Source organism: Mytilus edulis, chromosome 6 (genome assembly GCF_963676685.1).
Source record: "Mytilus edulis chromosome 6, xbMytEdul2.2, whole genome shotgun sequence".
NCBI classification, from domain to species: domain Eukaryota; kingdom Metazoa; phylum Mollusca; class Bivalvia; order Mytilida; family Mytilidae; genus Mytilus; species Mytilus edulis.
Genome location: NC_092349.1, coordinates 44,861,900 through 44,885,615, shown reverse-complemented (window position 1 = coordinate 44,885,615; position 23,716 = coordinate 44,861,900). Strand labels below are relative to the sequence as shown.

General features: G+C 31.1%; 3 protein-coding genes across 3 annotated transcripts in view; 2 read left to right on the top strand and 1 right to left on the bottom strand.

The window, feature by feature from the left end:
• LOC139527738 (synergin gamma-like) overlaps window positions 1–4,775 on the bottom strand; it is a gene marked incomplete in the record, with an annotated part of 53,688 nt that extends 48,913 nt beyond the window's left edge. Inside the window, 1 exon segment of the mRNA XM_071323380.1 lies at window positions 4,596–4,775. Coding sequence (XP_071179481.1) covers window positions 4,596–4,609 — 14 coding nt within the window.
• A 290-nt stretch (window positions 4,776–5,065) lies between these two features.
• LOC139527739 (leucine-rich repeat-containing protein 47-like) lies at window positions 5,066–21,131 on the top strand. Its single transcript, XM_071323381.1, has 5 exons — window positions 5,066–6,090; window positions 6,937–7,053; window positions 10,868–10,986; window positions 17,159–17,261; window positions 18,761–21,131. Exons 1-5 carry the CDS (start codon window positions 5,107–5,109, stop codon window positions 19,070–19,072), a joined length of 1,635 nt encoding a protein of 544 aa, XP_071179482.1. The 5' UTR covers window positions 5,066–5,106; the 3' UTR covers window positions 19,073–21,131.
• On the top strand, window positions 14,663–16,094 carry LOC139528957 (zinc finger protein 862-like). Its single transcript, XM_071325203.1, has 3 exons — window positions 14,663–14,843; window positions 15,003–15,402; window positions 15,536–16,094. Exons 1-3 carry the CDS (start codon window positions 14,663–14,665, stop codon window positions 16,092–16,094), a joined length of 1,140 nt encoding a protein of 379 aa, XP_071181304.1.
• Window positions 21,132–23,716: the final 2,585 nt, after the last annotated feature.

Sequence of the window (23,716 nt, the reverse complement as noted above, 5' to 3'; positions counted from 1 at the left end):
TTTTGGAATTATCACAGAAAATATATTATGCCTTATATAAAAAAAACTGCACTTCAATTTAACCTTGTTCCATTCACAGTAATTAAGAAAAAAACATTTTCAAAGTTCTTCATTTCCAAACAAAGGTTAAAAATAAACTGAATACTTTTTCAGACTTATTCAAGTCAAAATAAGACACCCATGTACACTTGCTCTTTGCTTGTCACTACTTTTACTTATTGAGTAAATGGAGGAATTATTTTGGACAGAAGATGTTCACTTTTTTCAGAAACATCTCTCTTTTTCATTTTTTTTTTAAAATTTATATGAAATCAGATGAAGAACAAATGTGCAAAATCTAGCATGCAGTGTATTGGATATCATAAAACCATTGCAATGGTACAGTTACTGTTAGTGATTTTAATTCATACCAGACTAAATATGGGCGTATAAAATAGCATCTACTTACTTTCACTATCATGACTTGTAGTTCCTTGATTTTCATCTGTATTCATTTTGAGATTTTCAGTTAGTTTGTTGGCTGAAAGCATAAATAAGTCATATTGGTCAACATTCTTCATCATGTTCATTTGTACATCAGACAAATAAGTTAACACAGCTGTATACAGTTAATGATAAAAATAAAACTATTTTGTTTTTGCTATTAAGCAATGCTAAGACTCATCAAATAACTTACTTGAAACAATTATATTTTTTTGAAATAACTTAAGTTATTTTTTTTACTACATGTACATTGTAACCCAGTTTGAGAAATTCATGTTTTTAAAACTGTCTTGACTACTAAACCTGCATTGAAAAAAATTTACTTACTTTGGGCAGCCTGTCCTGGTTTTTAATACACTACTTCTTAATGGAATATTTCTTAATGAACATGATAGAGATGATAAAGTTAATAAGTGTTCATATAACAAAGAACAATGGACAAGGAAATCCAAATGCAGACATCTGGTCACTAATCAAGAAGACTAGTATACATAGTATATATTTGTATTAAAATTATGCAATTAAACCTCCTGCTAAGAACAGATGAAAACTTTAAAATTAGACCTTTGATCAATTAAAATCAATGTTTTTCTTCCTAATACAAAAAATCTGTTGGAAAAATCAATTATCTGCTTGATGTGACCACAAATCAAACTACATAATTTCAAATTCATTTCCAGGCATATTCCAGTCCAAAAACATGACTGACAGACATAACCAACTTTTTTATATTTCCCCAATGGGCCTTTTTTTTTTTTCTGACAATACTTGATGAATAAATTCAAATTATAATGAAAATTTATTTGGAAAAAAACCTACTTCAATAATAAAACTTACAAAGACACTTTCTTCTTTTCTTCTTAAGACTGAATAATGTTATTAGTTATCAACGATAACAGGATTATAAGATTTAGTGTCACTTGTTCAATTATAAATAATAAAACACATCTGGAACAAGAAATATTGTAAAACGTTTTAAAAGAATGCTGTAAGGAATTCTCGATAACAATCAAACTCCTTTTATGTTCATTATGTTTCAAATAACTTATATTAACTATATTTTAACTTTAATTGGGGTTAAGAGCCCCCCCCCCCCCCCCTGTCATATAACAGCACACAGTCTGATGGATTTTGATAAATGCAACACACTTTCACTGCCATTAATAGCATTGCTTTGTGTTGAAGGCCATACAACAACATATAATGGTTTACTTTTATTAATTGTTATCTGGATGAAAAGTTTTCTCATTGGCACTCATACCACATCTTCATATATCTATATGTGAGTCTAAGGCGACTAAATAAATCATTAGAATGAAAATTTTAGGAATCAACAGGAAAGTTTTGTACACAATCTTACCCCAAAATAAATAAATTAAATTTTAGACTTATTTAAGTCCAAATAAACACAGACATTTTCAGTCTCTTGGTATACTCTCTCTCAGTGTGAAATGAACAAAGATAGCAAAAAACCGATAAGAGATAGCTTTTAGTATCATTACATAACATAAATCACCAATGAGCTTAGCTGCAATCAAAGTTCTAACAATTTCACTTTCAGACCTATTCGAGTCCAAATTGGACTCGCAGAGACATAAGCCATTTCTAGTTTATCTTTAAAAAACAGAACCTTTCAGAAATACCAGAAGATATGTTTTATATAAATTTATTAAAATTATACATCAATGTACATGTACATGAATCATTGAACCAAGCAGAGTAAAAACAAGAACTTAATTGATTTCTGATTTATTCAGATAGAAGTGAATATATCATGTATATGAACAAAGAAGATAAAATAAAACAATTTAAAAAAAAGCTTCTTGAATTATCACATGAAATCTGACTAATTTTCTCGGTCTATAGTCAAACCTGTCAAATGTAGCACAAGCTACCTTCAATCCAACATTTACAAAATTCAGTTTAGACTTATTCAAGTCTAAATAGGACTAGCATGAACTTTTCCAAAATTTCTTAAAGACTGTTAATTTTAACCCTGGCTATTGTCTTGGTTGATGATCAATCAACCATGCAAGCCCATCAATACATTGTACATGATACGAAAGAAAAAAAAATTATAAATAAATACAAAACATGCAAAATGATTTTTTTTTAGTGACAGAATGATGTTACATAACAAGAAGTAATTGTAACAGGATGCTGTGACCACCAGGGACTTTGATTTGTTTTATTGTCCCATACAAGATTATATATGGTTTAGGGGTGGGGATCTCAACCATTTAAAAGTTTTTCATACATATGGCATGTATGGGGTGGGGTAGCTCCCATGAACTCCCTACATGTATATTACATTTGATGTGTTTTATTCTTCCTAACAAGAATATATATGGTTTAAGGGTGGGGATCTTGACCGTTAAAAAGATAATAGCACATTCTCGAATTGATCGGGGTGGGTTGACACCCCCAGGGACTTCTCTTTAATTTCATTTGACTTGTCTAATCATCCCATTCAAGAAAATATATGGTTTAGGGGTGGGGATCTGGTCCGTTTATAGGATAATATCATATTCTCAAATCGAAAACAGGTTGTGGTGACCCCCCAGGGATTTCCCTTTAATTTCTTTGAATTTGATTTGTCGTCCCATTCAAGAAAATATATAGTTAAGGGGTGGGGATCTGGACCTTTACAAGATAAAAGCATATATTATCAAATTCAAGGGGGTGGGGATGACTCCCATGGACTCACTCTCAATTGATTTGTGTTATTGTTATGTGATAATTTCTGAAGATTGTGTGTGTTTATCACTTTTAGTTTTCAAGTTATATTCATTTGACAATTTTAGAAAATAAACTCCCTCCCTTCTTTCTATCAAGAAGAAAAAAATCATAATTCTCAAACATTGCATTATTTAATGTTTATCATAACCATGATAACACACAGTATCGTTTGGAATTTGTTTCAGAAAATATACGGTAATACGGGTAATAACAATATAATTGCCGAAGACATCACGAGTTGTCTCCCGAAATTACAAATAAATAACAGAGACAACACTTATTGACCTATAGAAGTCGAATGTTGTTTTCGGGTAGGTCACTTCAAAAGGCACGCGTACCAATTTAGAAGTCACGCGCCTTGATGGCACTGACAAAATATTGTTTACTTGATATCCCTTCATCTGTAAAAAATGTGTTTAGAAACCTAAAAAATCGGGGAACAACTGTGGATCATTTCAAAAACGTGCCTAAATAACCCTACTTTTGCCCCTAAAATGATAAAAATCAATACTGTACTCACTGACTTTCACGTTTCAGTTCTTTTCTAACAATGGCGTCAGGTAGCATGAAGTCCCGTAAAAAACCGCGTGATCGTAGGTCTCGTCATAAGGCGGTAAATTCAAAAAAACCACGGTTGATGAAAATATACCACAAAACGGAAAACGACGTGAACAAGTCAAAACTTGACTTTACGATTTTTACACTTTTTGACTTGTTTGAGTCAAAACATGTTTAGACTTGTATGTGTCTGAGCTCTGACTGAATATGGGGCTGGATCGACATGAAAGCTATACACTCATTCACCATATAGCTCTACAATGTACTTCCTTTTTCCATCTCGTTTGTATGAAACTTTGAGTAAAATACATATTTATCAGTCTAGTATAAAATAGCAAGGAACGCAATACCAATTTCAATTTTAATAATTCCTTGATTATCTGATGATAGCCTTTCTTCATGTTCTTTGTTTACATTGCATATGACGTCATGAATTAAATAACGTCACAACTAAAATCCCTAACAACAGAACCAAAATCGAAAACGTAACGGCAGTTCCGTTTCTTTTTTTTAATAAATATTTAAGTTACAAAAAAATAATTCATGAATACAGACTTCGTCCCCATTTACAGGTAATGCCTGCCTCATATTATTTGTTTCCAACCTGTTCAACATATAATGCATATGTGTGCCGAAATAACTTCTCAACAAGAAATCGTACGGTTAGTAGACTTTATTATTTACAATATTTTATTGTTATAATATTGATAAAATTTCCCAAAAAATCACCTGTGGTTTTGACCATGTTCAAGATGTTGACCTATTTAAACATTAGAATTTTTCATAAGTTTACATTTTTTAGGGAGAATAAGTACCTATTGTCGCCCATAATCTATCAGTTATGATGTACCGGGCTATAATCAGCTACATTTATACATGTAAATGACGTTACATGTTGACAAACGTTTCGATTATTTTGTTTCCTGTAAACATTGTTGTGACCAAGAATTATGAGTCTTCGATCAGTTTGTTACTTCAAAGGATTATTTTGAAAGAAGCCAAATCCTCACAAAACAATTATAAACAACAACGCAGCACCATTTTATAAATGAAACGGTCAAGCTTATCTTATTATATTTTTACTTAGTTTTATTGTACAGTGTTGAGAGATAAAACATACACATACTTAATAAAATTTAATGATACCGGTATTTGTTTAATTCTGTTAATTAGCACGTGATCGTAGTCGTTTGTTATTGCATCAGTTTTAGTTGTGGAATTGGTTGCCCCAATTTTAGTTTTGATGTGAAACAATCTGGCCATATCTTAAAATATTTGTAAAAGGAAAAGACAAGTCGGATTTTGATTCCGGTCGTACATGCAATCATGACTTCCACATGGAACGAAATTAGTGTTGCAATCAAAGAAAATAGACATGAACTTAAATTACAAGGGCCCACCATATCAGGTTATCTTAAGGCAAATGGTGTAGACTCAAGGCTGTACCAATTAACAAACCTAAACTACCTTGATTTTTCAAATACATGCCTAACAGAACTTTCTGATGACATAGGTTCTCTTGTTAATTTGACCAATTTAGTTTTAGACCACAACAAGCTAACTCGACTTCCAGAAACCATTTCAAACTTGAAGAAATTGAAATGTTTCGATGTTTCAAATAACCAGTTGGAATCGATTCCAGAAAGTATCTCTGGATTAACTGCGATTCACACTTTGAATTGTAGCATGAATAAAATAGAGATATTTCCATCAATTGAGAAGATGACATCAGTCCATATTCTTATCATTTCAAACAATAGTTTAACATCACTACCTGAGGGAATATATAGTGAAGAGTTGTCTCATCTTAGTCAAATTCAGGCAAGCGACAACCAGATTGAAGAAATTCAGTCCGAAATTTCAGACTTGCCTCACCTGAACTTGTTGGATTTGTCTAACAATAAGTTATCCTCAGTACCTGCTGAATTAAGTGCCTGTCCAAAGTTGAAAGAATTGAATTTGAAAGGAAATAAATTTAAAGACAGACGATTTGGCAAATTGGTCGAACAGTGTCCGACAAAATCTGTTATAGATTATCTGGCAAATGTTCTGAAGAAAGAGCAGGAAGCATCTGGCAAAAAAGATAAAAAGCAAAAAGACAAAAAGAAGAAAGGGAAGAAAGCTAATAAAGATGTAGAAGAAGTTGTCAAAGATATGATAAATATCTTGCATTTCCAAGAAGATGAAGGTTACACTGTACAAGTGACGCCAGCAGTCCTGTCAGTCCGTCAATATGTATTATGTTGTATAGTAAGGCAGTTGTACCTCAAGAAGTCTAATATGATCTACAAACATTTCATTACACTTCAGGTACATGTATATTTACATTGTCATGCATGCATGAGTGATAATTTGAAAGAAAAAATACATTTATATGTATGTATATATATACATGTATTTAAAAAATACAATATCTAGAGTAATCATATTAGAAAACTCAAAGTACCATACTCTCAACATGCTCAAGTTGACTCAGTTTAAAATCACTCCTTCATTAGCAAATTATTAAGAACTGTGGTGATTTTAATTCAGAGGGTTAATTCTGAAATATCTTTTTCCATCATGTCTTTATTCTACATATATCATGTATACTACATGATATAACAGTGTCCTACAAAAAAAACTCATCATAGATACCAGGACTAAATTTTGTATATAAGCCAGACGCTCGTTTCGTCTACAAAAGACTCATCAGTGACGCTCGAATCCAAAAAAGTTAAAAAAAAAAAAGCCATGGTGGTTTGACCCTCAATCATAAATTATCATCTTGTTTCAAAGTGACCACTAGCTACTGAACACAGAAAATAGTGATTTTTTTTCCATGAATCAACCAGAAAACACTGCACAGATACAGCCAAAAATCTGTAAAATAAATTAAAAAGAAATACAGAATAAACATGATAAAACATGATTAATATACACCTTTGTGGTATATGCATGCTCTATGGTCATGTTGTTGTCTCTCTGACACATTCCCCCATATTCATGATTTCCAATCTTAATTTTACTTTTAGCAAAGCACACAAACTGACAAAATCATTGATAGTACAAAAATTTCAACTTCACCAAGTTCAGAAATAATCTGACACATGTAAAATAAAATACATTAAGACATAAAGATGGAATAATATATATTATATTCTTTTTTTTTTACAGACAAAACTGCATGATGAGATATGTCAGAAGAGACAAGCAGCAACCATTGCTACACATGATTTGAAGTCCATCAAGAAACCAATAGTTTATGATGCCAAATTTCCACATGCTCTAATGGTAAGAAATAGAAATTTTTTAGTAAACCAAAGATATGTTATCTAAAATAGAAGCTTTATTTTATGAAAAGCATGCACGCTTAAGCTAGATTAAAACCAACAATGCATGATTGGAGATGTATATCTGGAGATCACTGGATTAATAAAAGTTCATTTACTATTTCTTTCCATATTTTTTTATTAGATGAAATGAATAGTACCATGAGTACCATTGTTATTGTAATCATGGTCGACTCATGATGGTACTCATTGAGACAGGGGGTTTGGGGGGGGGGGGAATGCAAAGTTCTTTAAAAGTGATAGTCTGTAGGTCGTGGCCACAGAAATTTACAAAGAACCAACACAATTTTGATATTTGGCAATACATGTTTTGTAATTTTAGAGAAGACCAGTTGATTAAAAACCACAAGCATGACTAGCATAACTTAAGATTTTTTGTTTGTTTTCAAATTGAAATCTGTTTTAAATCATTGCAATTTCTTTCATATCTTTATTCAATATGTAATACTTAATGTATGATTCATTGAAATTAATTTGCTCCTTGTGTGCACTGTAATTAGCATGATAAAGTATCTGTTTATAAAAAAATACTGCAATCTTTTATTTCAAAATGTATTGGAAGCTAATTTTTTACCCGAAATAATCATGAAAATCCTTAAAAATGTCTAAATGATATGGCATAATTATATTTATTCCAAAAAGGAATTTACATGATCACAATAGTCCATTTTCATATAATCGACTTTTGACTCTGGAATTGATATTTAAGCAGGTTACCTTCGATCTCTGTGGTAGGACATTCTGGTACTGAGATAAGCAAGAGCAACATGAATAAGTAAATTGAAGTTTAATCAGTACAATTCTGAGGGAAAGTTAATTGTTTAAATGCTTTCTATGCATGAATAAATCATCGGAAAATAGTAAATTTCCCCCTAAATTGCACCAGTCATATATTTGATTTTTTTTTGGGCTGCTCGTAATTAACTGAGTACCAGGATGTTCTACATTGTACCTAAAGTGAGGGGGGGCAAGGGGGGTCCCAATAACAGCAAAACAGCAAATTGATTTGGCTCATAACAGATAACAAGGAATTAAAATGTACAAAAACAGATAACAGTAAATGAAAAATTAAAATAAGTCGGGACCTTGACAAATTCAGTATTTCTTATTACGGGTATAATCCTTAGTAATGAATTCCATTTTCTATGAACATGTTTTTTAAAATTATGTTTCTGGAATGTGTTTACTACTCAATATATTTTTATACGCTCGTTTACAGGACGTATTATGGAATACTGTTGTCCGTCTGTCGTCAACATGTCGAATATTAACTCCAACACTCTTTAACCAATTTGCATAAAACTTTTGGAAATTGTTTATATCTATTGACGTGAGCTCCGGCCTTCGTATTTCATAATTTTCAGATTTTAAGTTTCTGAGTAATGGGGTTTTATTCAATAAAAATGGTGGGTTTTTTTCAGTTTTCTGATAATATCTCAAAAATCCTTTCACAAATTTGCAAGGAATTTTGGTGAATTGTTACTATCTATTGTCATGAGCTCCCTTTCAATTTTTATAAATTTCAGATTTTACGTTTCCGAGTTAAGGGCATACGATATTTTTTATCATTCAAACTGATTTAATTTGAAAACAAGTGCATGGACCCCTATTTTTTAAAACGTCATTTTGTTTCATTTTGCAGGGAGATTATGTGGACCAAATTTTATAAAACTGTAGATAGAGGAATTTTTTCAATTTTGATAAATATACAGCAAAAAAATATGATTTCTTCTTAATTCATGACCATTTGATAAATACGAGTTATTTCTGAATAAAAAATGCATATTTTTTTAGGATACTTATAAAATACGAAAATTACAAATTATCTAACAAAAAACAATTTGTGTTTATCTTTTAAAACAAAAAAGTTATGGCTTTCTTTCGAAAGGGAAAATACGGCCACAAATCCGAATTTTGAGCAAATATACAAAATTTCGACCTCATTTATAAACTCAAAAAGTAGCACATGAAGGTATATTTTTTATTACATATTTGATTTAAGCAGGCAAAAACTAGCCTATATGAAATTTTCATCAAACTGTAAATACAGAATCAAAACTGTATCGTATGCCCTTAAGGGGTTTTGTTAATTAAAAAGGGGTGATTTTCCAGTTTTCGGACATAATAACACAAAAACGTTTTCAGCAGTTCTCATTAAACTTTTCTGTTGCATAAGCGCCCTTTCTATTTTGATTAATTTTAGATTTTATGTTATTGAGTTAAGGGGTTTTATTCATTAAAAAAGGTGGTATTTCAAGTTTTCGGTCAATAACTGAATTTTTTTTTCAGCAGTTCTCATGAAACTTTGGTGTATTGTTTATTTATATTGACTGAAGCTCCCTTTCAATTTTTATAAATATCTGATATGACATAAAGAAGTAATCGAATCTTTCAAAAAGGGCGATGGACGTATCATGCGCTCATGGCGTAGCTGTTTATTTGTTATAGAATACTTTTTTTCAGCATCTATTTTTATACAGTTATAGAAACTCACACATGCTTGTAATTTAAATAGTGTGTAATAAAATTGAGAATGGAAATGAGGAATATGTCAAAGAGACAAAAATGATATCTAGTAAAAATTCAAGGGCTATTATGGTATTCAATTCACATAGTTCTTGTGTTTGTTGCTACTAAAATTACCTAAGATAGTTTGAATATATATATTCGCATTCTGACTTTTTTAAATGCCCATCTAATGAGGTGTGTGAATTTTTCTTAATAAAACTATGAGGCAAAGTGGTCAGTTTATAGGGTAGAAAAATCAAAAGCACCAATTATAAGCATGCAACTTTTCAAGTACCTCAAACCAATTTTGACACTCCAAAAGTAATTTATTCCATTATTTTCAAAGGCTCAATTTGAACAATTTTTTATCAGGCTATTGATTGGACCAAGTGTACTAGTAAGTAGAATACATAGTTTAATAGGGGAGCAATGGCTTGAAGACGAAATAAATCTTTGTTTGTAATCAGCTATGTGCTGCTTCGGGACCCAGTACATGGTTGGAACTTTCATTGTACAATGTGTTTGGTTCTGTTTTGAAGAGAATCACAGAGCTGAGTCAATGTACCATATTATCTAAAAGGTTAACTGGTTGTAAGGACCTAGTCCTTAATTGAGATTCTTGTCAGATAATCCTGGCCATATGTTTTCCTTTTTGTCATATTAATAATCGTTCTGATTTAATATGTTGGTACGGGAAACAAGGAACATTATCCTCATACAAAAAAACAAGATAATTCTAAATACATATTCCAAAAAAAAAATGGAATTTATTACAAAGGATAATCATAAGATATACTGGAATTGTCCTGGACCTCACTTCTGTAATGGGTATATGTTAATGGAATCCCTCTCCGAATACTGGACCAACATATTACTATTGGTAGACCCTAATGTCCAATGATCTTCAATTTCTACCGAATATTGACTGTCAAAAAAATGCTAACATTCCAATTTTCAATAACAGTTAACAGCAAATACATTATCACAATAACAGATAACAAAAAAACTAAAAGCCCAATAACAGCTAACAATGAATAAGACAATAACAGCTAACAGCAAATATATTTTCAGAATAACAGATAACAAAGAATTAAATTGCCCCATAACAGCAAAACAGTTAAACCCCTTGCCCCCCCTCTAAAGTATGTAACCAGTATAATAATTGTAGAACCTGCAGTCAAAAGTCTGTAATATGAAAATGGTCCATTACCATAGTATTCTGTTTTTGATGGATTTTTCTTTTATAGATTACTCCATTATTTAAACAAAAAGAAGTGTCTGGTGAAAAGCTAGTGACAGATTTGAACAGAGAAGCAGAAGAGCAGCGGAAAGAAAAGAAGAGAAACACAGTGTCAGGCATACATAAGTAAGGGCTTGTTTATTGTTATGAATGATGATTGAAAATTATGACCATTAATAGAATGAGTAAGATAAATTCAAAGTGCACACCTATAAGATGTGACTTTGTGATAATTACATTAGATGTATGTTTCATTATAATACGTAAATTATTCTGATTGGCTAACTGCACATCACATGTTATTCCTTAAGCAATTGCATTACACAATAAAACTTATAATTCATGATGACAGGAAGTCCCATAATAAAGTGCACAGGTAAATTAAAAAGAAACTTGATGTAAATCGTGTTTTCATGATCCTAGCTAAATAATGTAATTATAAGTGTTGAATGCTTCTTTTTGTAACTTCATAGGGTTGTAAAAGCGTTGACGGTGCACACTTTTTTAGAATGAAGCGCTTCATACAAAATATACTTCGGTCAACGCTTTTACACCCCAATAAAGTTACAAAAAGAAGCATTCAATTCTTAAATATAACATTTACATGCCATAATTTTGTCTTTTGTATTAGCAGGTTATAAAACATATATATCATAGTGCTACATGTAATTATAAACTCTGCCACATCAACAAGAAGGTTATCAATGGTTATATAGGAAATTCTCTCTTAAGATAGCTAAATTCTCAGGCTTAAAAATGCCAAGTTACTTGAGCAATTAAACATTTAAAATTTAACTAACAAGAGAAGATTAAATATGGTAGTCAGCAGGGTTATTCAACATGTGGTGTATCAAAATGTAACAAACTGGACAAAACCATTTTGAATTCACAAAGTAATCAACATGACACTATACAGCTACAGTATTAGTCCCACACTCTTCAATTTATTTATTAATGATATAGTTGAAAATTTTGACCATAAAGGTTCAAAACTCTTGAGAATATTAAATTCTGATATAGGAAGTCTTTTGTTTGCCGATGACCTTATAATTTTATCCGAAAGTAAAGAAGGTCTTCAAAATAGCTTAAATAACTTATCAAATTACTGTGAAAAATGGCAGTTATGTCTAAATACTAAAAAAACAAAAACAATGATCATTGAACAAAGAACTACAAAACTGGAACCATACATTGTAAGGTTCAATAATGAAAAAATTGATAACGTTACTGAGTATAAATTTCTGGGCACTCTGATAAAAAATAATGAAAATCTAAATGCAAGTTTAACAGATTTAACCAAAAAAGCTAGGAAAGCACTGTTTTCATTAAAAACACATGCAGCCTTTTTGGGAAATTTTCCTGTTAATGTATCCTGTAATCTTTTTGATTCTCTTATAAAACCAATTTTAACATATAATGCTGAAATATCATACATGGATACATATCAATCTTATTATAGAGCAAAAGGCAGATTAAAAACCCAAAACAAAGATATAGATAATTTCCAATATTTGGATAAGACTCCCTTCGAAAAGGTTCATAATAATTTCTGTAGATATATTTTAGGTACTAAAAAAACATCTGCTAATTTAGGTGTTAAAGCTGAACTTGGTAGACAACCAATAGAAAAATATATAAAAACACAAGCAATTCTTTATTGGGCTAGATTAAATACTGAAAACATAAACCCATTGCTAAAAGAAAGTTATACATTAAGTAAACACCTTGATTCACAAGGAGTTTATACTTGGTCCACTTTTATAAAAGATTCAACACAAGAAATGAATATTGATATACAAAAAGTAATGTCCTGTCAAAATATGGAACAAGTTAACAAACTAAAGACTTGGATTAAGAATATTACAAGTAGATTTTATTCAGAACTACTGGAAAATAAAATTAATAGTTTGAATGAAAATAACAAACTTTTTCTTTACAAAAATATTAAAGTCAAACAAGACCAAGAATTTTATCTAAAATATCACAATTTTGAAACTAGACGTTTATTTACAAAAATTAGAATTAATGACCATAATTTGCTTATTGAGAAGGGCAGATATCTAAAAATACCTCGAGACAATCAGGGGTGTGGAAATGCTATGCCCGACTCGCCCGACTCGTACATTTGATCATCCGGACAAGTGACTTTTTTGTCTGGGTTGCCCGTGGACAAGTAAAAAATAATATTAGACAAAGTTGAATTCATACAAAAATATATAATTATTTTTCAAACTTATAAAGCAGTTTAATTTTATGTAAAGGAAACCAATGGTAAAAATTAAAACACATATATTTAAGTTTAAACATCAATGTTCATGACGATAAATATTAAAAAAAAACACCGGTAAAAGATCGATAAACAAATTAAAATAAAATAAGTATGCGAACCCAGGTCTCGTAAATACTGCGTTGTCTTTGTCCATTGACCCGGGATCGTCGACTAGGTTTTATCCATTCTAAAACGGAAGTGTCATTTACCTTTAGTCCATATCCTAGTAGGCCCACAATTAATGATCCCACTTTTCGTTGTCTTTAAGTTCCCTTTAATTATAGTGTATTTTTTCTTAATTTTTTTTCTTTCCCTTTCTCATACATTTCTTAGCTTTTCTGGGGTGGAAATGAAAGAAGAGAGGTAAAATAAACTGTTGGATGTTTTATTTTAACTGATTTTGATATGGAAAGAGTGATTAGGCCAGGTGCAAAAAGGTGATATTTACAGTTTTCGGAACATCTTTTGACTTGTCCATAGGGGTATAGATGTGTATTAGCTGAATTTGTAAAATACAGAGGAGCAATCTTTCTGAATTTTGGATATAGTTTTGGACTAAAACTGTACTTTACACACACAAAAAATTTGACAAAAAGATTAGGTGCAATTTTTTTAATGAAACAAAACGTTATAAAGAACTAATAGAGAATTTAATTGTGGTCTGTGGCCAGTAATACGATGGACAAATACTTAATTAAACTACTGGGCAAATTATGCAGACAAAGTCGCAGAGTCGAATAAAAAACGTAAAACGCAGGCGGAGAAGGACAAAGAGTATGAAAAAAAAAAACGTAAGCGAGAATTTTCAACCATCTTGGTTAGCAGAGTTCCCCTGGCTCTCTACGGAAGAAAATACGGAAAATAAATTAAATTTTTGTATAATATGTAGAAAACATCCAACACTTGCCGATCAAAAGTCAACTTTATTTGTTGGGAAAGTAGTAGATAGAAGGGACACATTAACTGCCCATCATTTTTCAGCAAAGCACCAAGCTTGTCAGTTAAGAGAAACAAATAAAACAAAACAGGTTTCTGGAGAAATGGACAGGGCTTTGGCTAAAGTCAATCAGTCTGAGGTTGATATGTATGAAAAACTTTTCAACACAGCATATGCAGTTGTCAAAAACAATCGACCATTTTCTGACTATAGTTTTATGTGTGACATTCAAATAAAAAATGGTATGCAACTAGGCAATGACCACCTTGGACGGGATGCCTGTGTTAATTTCTTGACAGCCATATCTGGAGTTCTTTCTGACAAAACAAAAGAACATATGAAGTTGGTAAGGTTCATATCTATTATGTCAGACGGTAGCACCGACTCGTCATGCAGTGACGGAACAAGAAAGTGTTCTTATCAGATATGTCCACCCTGAGACACACGAACCAGTAACTATACTTGCTAGGATTGAAAATCTAGAAAGTGCAACTGCAGATGGTGTATATGCTGCAATAAAGTCAGGTGTGTCAAAGTGTGGCATAAATTTAGGTAATAATGAGGTTGAAGGTCAACCAAAAATTGTCTGTGTTAACATGGATGGTGCAGCTGTCAATATGGGGGCTAAAAATGGTGTTGCCAAACAGATAAATGACCAGGTTAACAACAAAGTAATTGTTATGCACTGTGTTGCCCATAAACTGGAACTTGGAATTTTGGATGCTGTTAAGGATGTTGTATATTTGAAAAAAATTGAAGTTGAATTGAAACGTATCTGTAAGTTTTATTCCTTTAGTCCAAAACGAAGAGTGAGCTTAAAAACTTAGCCAAAATTTGATGAAGACTTGTTGATGCATACAGAAATAAAAGCTGTCAGATGGGTAAGCTCAAAAAGCAGGGCTCTTACAGCTGTTTGTCAAGATTTACATATTACAGCCTCACACATGGAAGAAATTTTAAATAAATCCAAACGTTGTGATGAAATTGGGCAGGCCAAGGCTATTCTTGGTGACCTAACACAGGTCAAATTTGTAAAATATATCCATCTCAATGACATGCTTGATGTTTTGGGTGCAATATCTGCAACTTCAAAGTTGTTTCAGGTCAAGGATTTAATGATTTTTGAAGTAAAGGCAGCTATGGATACTCTATTTTCCAAGATCCATGCTATGAGACAGGAACCTAGTGAAAATCTCTCTGTATTCTATGAGAAATATGATGTTGAAACTAAAATGTTTGACGGTAGACTTGCACTTAAAGGGAACCTGATTCCTTTCAAAGATGACAAAGATGTTTCCACACTTTTGGAAAAAATTGGAAATTATGTTTTGAAAAGGTTTTCTGATTTTGATATCCCCCCACTATCCCATTTCAAAGTTTTTGATTTTTGGGCATGGCCACACAGATTGACAGAACTCAGTTTATTTGGTAACTCAGACATTAAATCACTTTGTCAATTAACTTTTCAGTGGTGTTATTTCTGATGAGGAATCTAAAAATGCACATGAAGAATGGCAGACATTAAAAGTTCAAGTTTCGTTTCAGAAAGATAACTACCCACTAATTGTATATTGTGACCTTTTAAAAAGGCAGCAAGATGACTCCTTTAGAAATATTAATGTTCTCATTGAAATAATGCTGACCATATCTTCCTCATCAGCAGCATGTGAAAGAGTTTTTTCACAAATGAACATAATAAAAAGTCCTCTGAGAAGCAAATTAACACAGGAAAATCTACAAAATCAAATGCAAATTGTTGTAAATGGTGTCAGTATAAAGGAATTTGATCCTAGACCATCAGTTGTATATTGGTTAAAATCAGGCAACAGACATTTAACTCACAAACTGCCAGTTAAAGCAACTTCTGAAGCTGTTGCAAGTCATTCTCAAGATAGAGATGTAACAAATGTCAGACCTCTTTTGCAGGACTTAGTTAAGTCACTTGGTGGGGAAGAAGCTGCACGAGCCAAACTTAAAGAAATGGCTAGTAGTGAACCATCTGGATCAGATCAATGCAGCTTGATGTAAAAATGCTTGAACTCTTTGAAAAACAAACTAGAAACTTCTTTGACATTTTATTTTATTCAATAAAACAGGTTGTTTTATCAAAAATATTTTTTTTATCAATTGTATGATAATAACAATTAACATGATAGATTAAAATTCAGTAGTTAATCTATAATTTAGTTTTCTCTTCTTCACTCACTGCCCTCAAATTTATTTTTTGATGCAAAACAGTGCTAAGAAACGTGCAAGCTTTAAACAGGAAAATACTTCAATTTTTATAAGAACTTTCAGGGCAAGTAACTTTTTTTCCGGACAAGTAGAATTTACAGTTTTACTTGCCCTGGGACAAGCGCTCCCAACAAATATTTCCACACCCCTGACAATAGAACATGTCCAACTTGTAAAACCTTAGAAGATGAAAATCACTTTCTCCTCCACTGTCAAATTAATAATGTTTTACGAATAAAACTTTTTAATGACATGGCAATAGATAATCCTATGTTTCCAAATCTATCTGATACTGAAAAACTAGTAGTCCTACTAAATCCTTCTAATATAAACCAAGTGAAAAAAAAAACAGGTTCCTTTATAAAACAGTCTTTAGAGCTGAGGACAGGGGACTCTTAGTTAGTTTTACTTGTATATATATATATAGATATGTGTGTGTTTAACTCAGTTATTTTATTGTTGTTGTTACTTTTGTTTATGTCACACGTATAATGTTACTTATATGACAAATAAGGATTATTATATATTCTGCAAAAGTAAACCTTAAAATGGTATGGCAATATTATTTACACATTTTTCTATAAAAAAAAGACTAATGTTATTTTTGATATTTACCTCAATATAGCATAAAGATACCAGAAATTAATCTTTCTTTTATCCAGGATGATTTAAGATGCTGTAGAACATGTAGAAGATTTTCAAGAATCTAAATTCTAAAATATTTTAACAAAAGAAAATTTTTATTTCCAAATAATGCCAAAAGCAATGAATTTAAATTTCTTATCTTCTTTTCTGATATACTGCTACTTTTATTCAAATTCCATTACTAAAATATGCTTTTGTATTATTTTTAACAGGTACTTAGATTTACTAAAGGATAAAGTACAGTATCCATGTTTGGTTGATGGCGAAGGTCATGTGATATCATTTCCACCGATCACAAATAGTGACAAAACAAAGGTAAGACCTTAACATAGGCGGATCCTGGGGGGCCCCTTTTTTGAAAAAAAATTGATTATGTAGGGAATCTTTGAAGCATGACTGGACCCCCCACCCCACCCCCAGATTAGTCAGTGGCTCCCCTTACAAAATGTTCTGGATCAGCCACTACTTTAATTTTATTATTTTAATCTAAGCATTCATCTGACAACAATTTTACAAATGTGTATGAATTAACCTTTCCAACCACGGCTGCCTTGCACCATAACTCATGGTGGTGCTCCTATTTAAATGAGGTTCATACGGAGACAAGACAAGCTCCATTTAGAGTTATGACTCCCTTAGTTGTTTCCTTAATTCATTTGTAATTATTTATTTCAAGTTGATTTATAAGATTTGAACATCAATTAACTATAAATTTCCATGATAATCCAAGTGTTGCTGTCCATTATCAGTTAACAGTTACTTTAAAGCTGGAGGAAAACCATTACTCGTTTGAAAACACAAGTTTCAATGGTGAAAGCTATCATTACATAACTACCTAAACCCAAAAGGATTTTTAATTCAGAGTTTTAAAAGTTCTAAATTTCTGAAGTCATAAAAGTGAATGGTGTTAGAAAATTTAAAAAAAAAATGTATTTTATTTGACTGATATTTATTATATTTGCCCGTTTTAAAATATGCATTATTTTATTTGCCAGTTTTTAAAATATGCATTATTTTATTTGCCTGTTTTACATGTTTACGTAATACTATAAAAAATGATGCATGAAGGAAATATCAATCCATATGTTTAATTAATTATACAAAGATTTATGTGCATTGAAGAATTATCTCCCTTAGCATCTTAGGAAACTGCATGTATCATGTGTATAGAAAATCTCTTTACGTATTTACATGATTTATAATAATAGTTATAACACTTACCTTAATGCTTTGAATGAGTTTCACTATATATTTAGATATTAAGGTGGTACCCAACACTTCCACTAAAATTAATTTGGCTCGTTTAATTTTCATAAAATTTTGTAAAATTATTTACTTTGATCCTTTAACAAAAATATAAAAATTTCAAAAATTTTATAGCAGTTTGACAAACACCAATTTTGATCATTGAGAAGCTTAATATTCCTTTTCCAACACAACATAATTAAAACGTTTAGAGCTAACTTTACAGAGTTATCTCCCTGTAGTATTAGGTACCACCTTAATGGCAATGAATTCAAATCTGAAACAATTAACATTCATAATAGATTATAAGTCCCCTACTTGAAGAGATCTTTTTACATATTGAAAGTCATCAAAATTAGTATGTTAATTAGATCATGTTTATAAAACATATGTAACTCATAGAGGAGTAAAATATTTGGAAACATCTGACTTTCTAAAAGAATTCATCTGATTCTCCATATTTTTATATTGATTATGAAGTTGTGATTTAAATGCACTTCATAACTGCATGTTAATGGGGGGAAAAAAATCAAATGAAACAACAATCATACTTTTTTCAATCATTTCAGATAACCAAAGATACAACAGATTTGTTTATAGAGGTGACCAGCCATTTGAACCTTGACACATGTAAGAAGGTCATGGATGAATTGTTGTACAGGATGTTAGATATGGGACTTGGTACACCTAAACCAGAAGAGGAAGGTGCTGAAGGGGGCGCTGTTGACACTGAAACTCAAAATGAGGCTTCAAAAAGAGTTCAGAAGACATTGATTGTGGAGCAAGTGCAAATTTTAGATACTGAAGGGAATATGAAAGCTGTTTACCCATCGAGGGCTGATTTACCAAATGAAGCTATCAAAATCATAAGAAACAAATGAAGCTATTAAAATTATAAGAAACTATGACTTACTGAAAAGAATGGTGAAATTTGTTTTCTTATGAATATTTAATTAGTACAAATTGATTTTTTTTTAAATTACATAAATTGGAATTTTCGGTTAAAAAGATATTTGGATTATGATTATAAATGTATCATATAAAAGCATTGAAAATTCTGTAATGGATTAATATTAAGGCCCAAAATTTGTTCTCAGTTTTAAACTTGCCTTCACATGAATTAGACAATAGGTGTTCATGAAATAAAAACCAAATTTCCAATTTGAATATATTCCATTGCAACACATCATTAAAACATTAGTTGATTTTGTAAAATTATTTTATTTTGCTTGTTTTGAATCAAATTTTGGACTGAAATAGTACAAATTCATCAGAATCACAATTAATAATTGGTGAAATTTGTTGAAATGATGTAAATAGCTATTAAAAACACTAATAAACAATGATAAAAGAAAATTTTATAAATTAATGTTAATGCAGCCAATGTTACCAATAAGGAATTCTAAATAGATAACTGAATAAAATTGACATTGCTTCCTTTTTGTGAATTTTCTGCAAATTATGTATAAACAAAAATTGTGAATCTGGTCTTATTTATTTATTTTGCTTAAGCAATATTTCCCAATATTGTTTATACGATGTAAAATAAAAGCAGTTCTCAAAAATTCACATTTTTTAGGCCAGATGCAATATGTGTCTAAATGCTCTTAATTTTACAATGTATTTATTTTATAAATTAATATTTCTTTGTTTTCTATTCTTTAGCGTCAGGTATTTTTTTTTTATGCATTTTAGCTCGTAACATGAAATTATATCAAATAAGCCTCACATACAACAATCTTAGCAGAAAAGGGGAGGGGGGCATTTTTCTTACTTTTATTGCTTAAAGCTGAATTTAAATTATCTTTATCTCAGAAACAGAATATTTTAAATATTTGGTATAACAAGTTGCATGAACATCCAGATCCATATATCCTTGTTTGAAGCACTATTTGTGAACACTTGATCACCAGCCCAGTTTGAGAAGAATCCTGTTTAATTCATATAAAATATTTCAAAATGCCAGTTTAAATTATTGTGTATACAACTCTGTCGCATTTTTCGCAATAATAAAAACCTTGCATTAATTTCTACATTTACAGTAACCAAGTGGGCTGAAAGTGGCATTAAACACCAGAATTCATTCAGATCATATATTTTGGAAGTATCTGATGAGTGCACACAAAGTGCAATGAAGCTGGGCTTTTCATAACTTCAAATCTGATTTATTTTTCTGAGAATATAAATTTTTTTGTAAAATTTCAATCTGTTTTCATTCCCACCTGGTACTATCTTACTATACCTCAACCATGTGCATATAGGTCAAGAAAAGAACTTATATTTCTCTGATATGAGTTGTATTCAAAACCACATGTTCATTGTCTATTATTTACCACTAGTATAAATATGAATGTATATGTATCTAAATGTAGTTCACATGTCAGAGATACAAGCTACTTCTAAATTAATAAAATAAGCACCAATGATTATAGTAACACATTTATAGTAAAAAGTACATTAAAATTAAAGTGGATTCATTTTAATATTTTCGTGGGTATCAATTTTCCTGAATTGAGGAAAAATTACTTTTTCGTGACTACATGTATTTAATTCCTTGTATTAGCCTGGTTATGCATACAAAGCCTATATAAAAATTACAATTCGTTGAACCTTTGAATTCATGGTTTACCTTTACCCACAAAACCCATGAAAATTGGTATCTAACGAATAATTATGAATCCATAGTACTCTATCTAGTACATTAAATATCATGTACATTAAAATGGCTACTTTATCTAGTACATTCAAATGGTCACATTATTTAGTATTTTCAAATGGTTACTGAATCAACTGCATAGAACTTTGTACAGCATATTTATTCATACATTTATACTATCTAGAAAATAGTTTTGTTATAGATATACTTACACTTTTCTCCTTGTTGTACTACAATGTTGTTAAAATTAGTGCTACTTCAATAAAATGTTTATATTGTTATAATATGTTCTGTTTCAATGGTGTCAAAAAATTGAGAGTTAAAATTATTGATGGCTACAGAAATAATAAGAAGTTGAAGGCAGAGCCCTTGTGTACACAATTGGCAAAGTTTTGATTAAGTAATATTTTGAATTTGAACAAATGCCAGTTAATTAATAAAACAATGCAGGCCCGTAGCCAGGAATTTCCAAGGGGGTGGGGGTTCGTTTGACTCATGAACTTGACTTTAACAGTCACAATTTGAACAAAACGTTGCCTTTAACGGTGCTTATTTGATTTTAAGGGGGGGTTCGGATGAACCCCCCCCCCCCACCTTTGGCTACGGGTATGCAATGAAGTAGCAGGCTATTTTATAGCTGTCTACTGGTTTTTCAGGAAAATACTTTAAACACATAATTGATGACACAGATTATGTTAAAACTAGTCCTAAGATTAAGTGTGTTCTAAAATGTCTCATCTGATATTTTTTTTTAATGAATTGACGATCCCTTGCTTTGTTTTATTTTGCTAAATATTTTGTATTAAATTAATAGAAAGTTCTTTTTTAACTCACATTTTCTGTGGGGAATAATTTTCAGATATTTATCAACAGTGCTTTGCCATCAAACAATGCTTTTCTGAACTTTGTCTCATTTTTCAACATTATGGTACAAAAAGAAAATAATAAATGTTCAAACTGTGGTCATTTTGTTCAAACAAGACCTGTCTTTAGTGTTACGATTCTCCATTATACAATTGCTGTAGTGTTCATCCTTCATTTATATAGTTCCATGTATGGCTCTCCACAAAGAACAAACTGGTATAACTAGCATTCTCTGGTTTATTGAAAGTATAAACCCTATATATGGATATAAGAAGATGTGGTATGAGTGCCAATGAGACAACTCCCCATCCAAGTCACAATTTGCTATCACGTTGGCGTCGTCGTCGTCGTCTTCGTCGTTGTCGTCGTCCGAATACTTTTAGTTTTCGCACTCTAACTTTAGTAAAAGTGAATGGAAATCTATGAAATTTTAACACAAGGTTTATGACCACAAAAGGAAGGTTGGTAAAGATTTTGGGAGTTTTGGTCCCAACATTTTAGGAATTAGGGGCCAAAAAGGGCCCAAATAAGCATTTTCTTGGTTTTCGCACTATAACTTTAGTTTAAGTGAATAGAAATCTATGAAATTTTGACACAAGGTTTATGACCACAAAAGAACGGTTGGGATCGATTTTGGGAGTTTTGGTTTCAACAGTTTAGGAATTAGGGGCCAAAAAAGGGCCCAAATAAGCATTATTCTTGGTTTTCGCACAATAACTTTAGTTTAAGTAAATAGAAATCAATGAAATTTAAACACAATGTTAATGACTACAAAAGGAAGGTTGGTATTGATTTTGGGAGTTTAGGTCCCAACAGTTTAGGAATTAGGGGCCAAAAAGGGACCCAAATGAGCATTTTTGTCGAGCCTTCGACTTTAGTCGAAAAAGCGAGACTAAGCGATCCTACATTCCGTCGTCATCGGCGTCGTCGGCGGCGTCAACAAATATTCACTCTGTGGTTAAAGTTTTTGAAATTTTAATAACTTTCTTAAACTATACTGGATTTCTACCAAACTTTGACAGAAGCTTGTTTATGATCATAAGATAGTATCCAGAAGTAAATTTTGTAAAAATAAAATTCCATTTTTTCCGTATTTTACTATAAATGGACTTAGTTTTTTCTGCGGGGAAACATTACATTCACTCTGTGGTTAAAGTTTTTAGAATTTTAATAACTTTCTTAAACTCTCCTGGGTTTGTACCAAAGTTGGACAGAAGCTTGTTTATGATCATAAGATAGTATCCAGAAGTAAATTTTGTAAATAAATAAATCCATTTTTTCCATATTTTACTTTTAAATGGACTTAGATTTTCTGCGGGGAACCATTACATTCACTCTGTGTTTAAAGTTTTTAAAATTTTAATAACTTTCTTAAACTATCCTGGATTTGTACCAAACTTGGACAGAAGCTTATTTATGATCATAAGATTGTATCCAGAAGTAAAGTTTGTAAAAAGATTACTCCGTTTTTTCTGTAATTTACTTTTAAATGGACTTAGATTTTCTTACAATCATAAAATAGTAACAAGAGGAATATTTTATTGATTTTTTTCCTCATTGTTGTTGAGTCTGCGATTTACAGCAAAAATAGGCGAGACACTGGGTTCCGCGGAACCCTTACAAATTTTTCTTGGTTTTCGCACCATAACGTTAGTATAAGTAAATAGAAATCTATGAAATTTAAACACAAGGTTTATGACCATAAAAGGAAGGTTGGTATTGATTTTGGGAGTTTTGGTCCCAACAGAATAAGGGGCCCAAAGGGTCCAAAATTAAACTTTGTTTGATTTCATCAAAATTGAATAATTGGGGTTCTTTGATATGCCGAATCTAACTGTCATGACTGTGTATGTAGATTCTTAACTTTTGGTCCCGTTTTCAAATTGGTCTACATTAAGGTCCAAAGGGTCCAAAATTAAACTTAGTTTGATTTTGACAAAAAATGAATCAGTTAGGTTCTTTGATATGCTGAATCTAAAAATGTACTTAGATTCTTGATTATTGG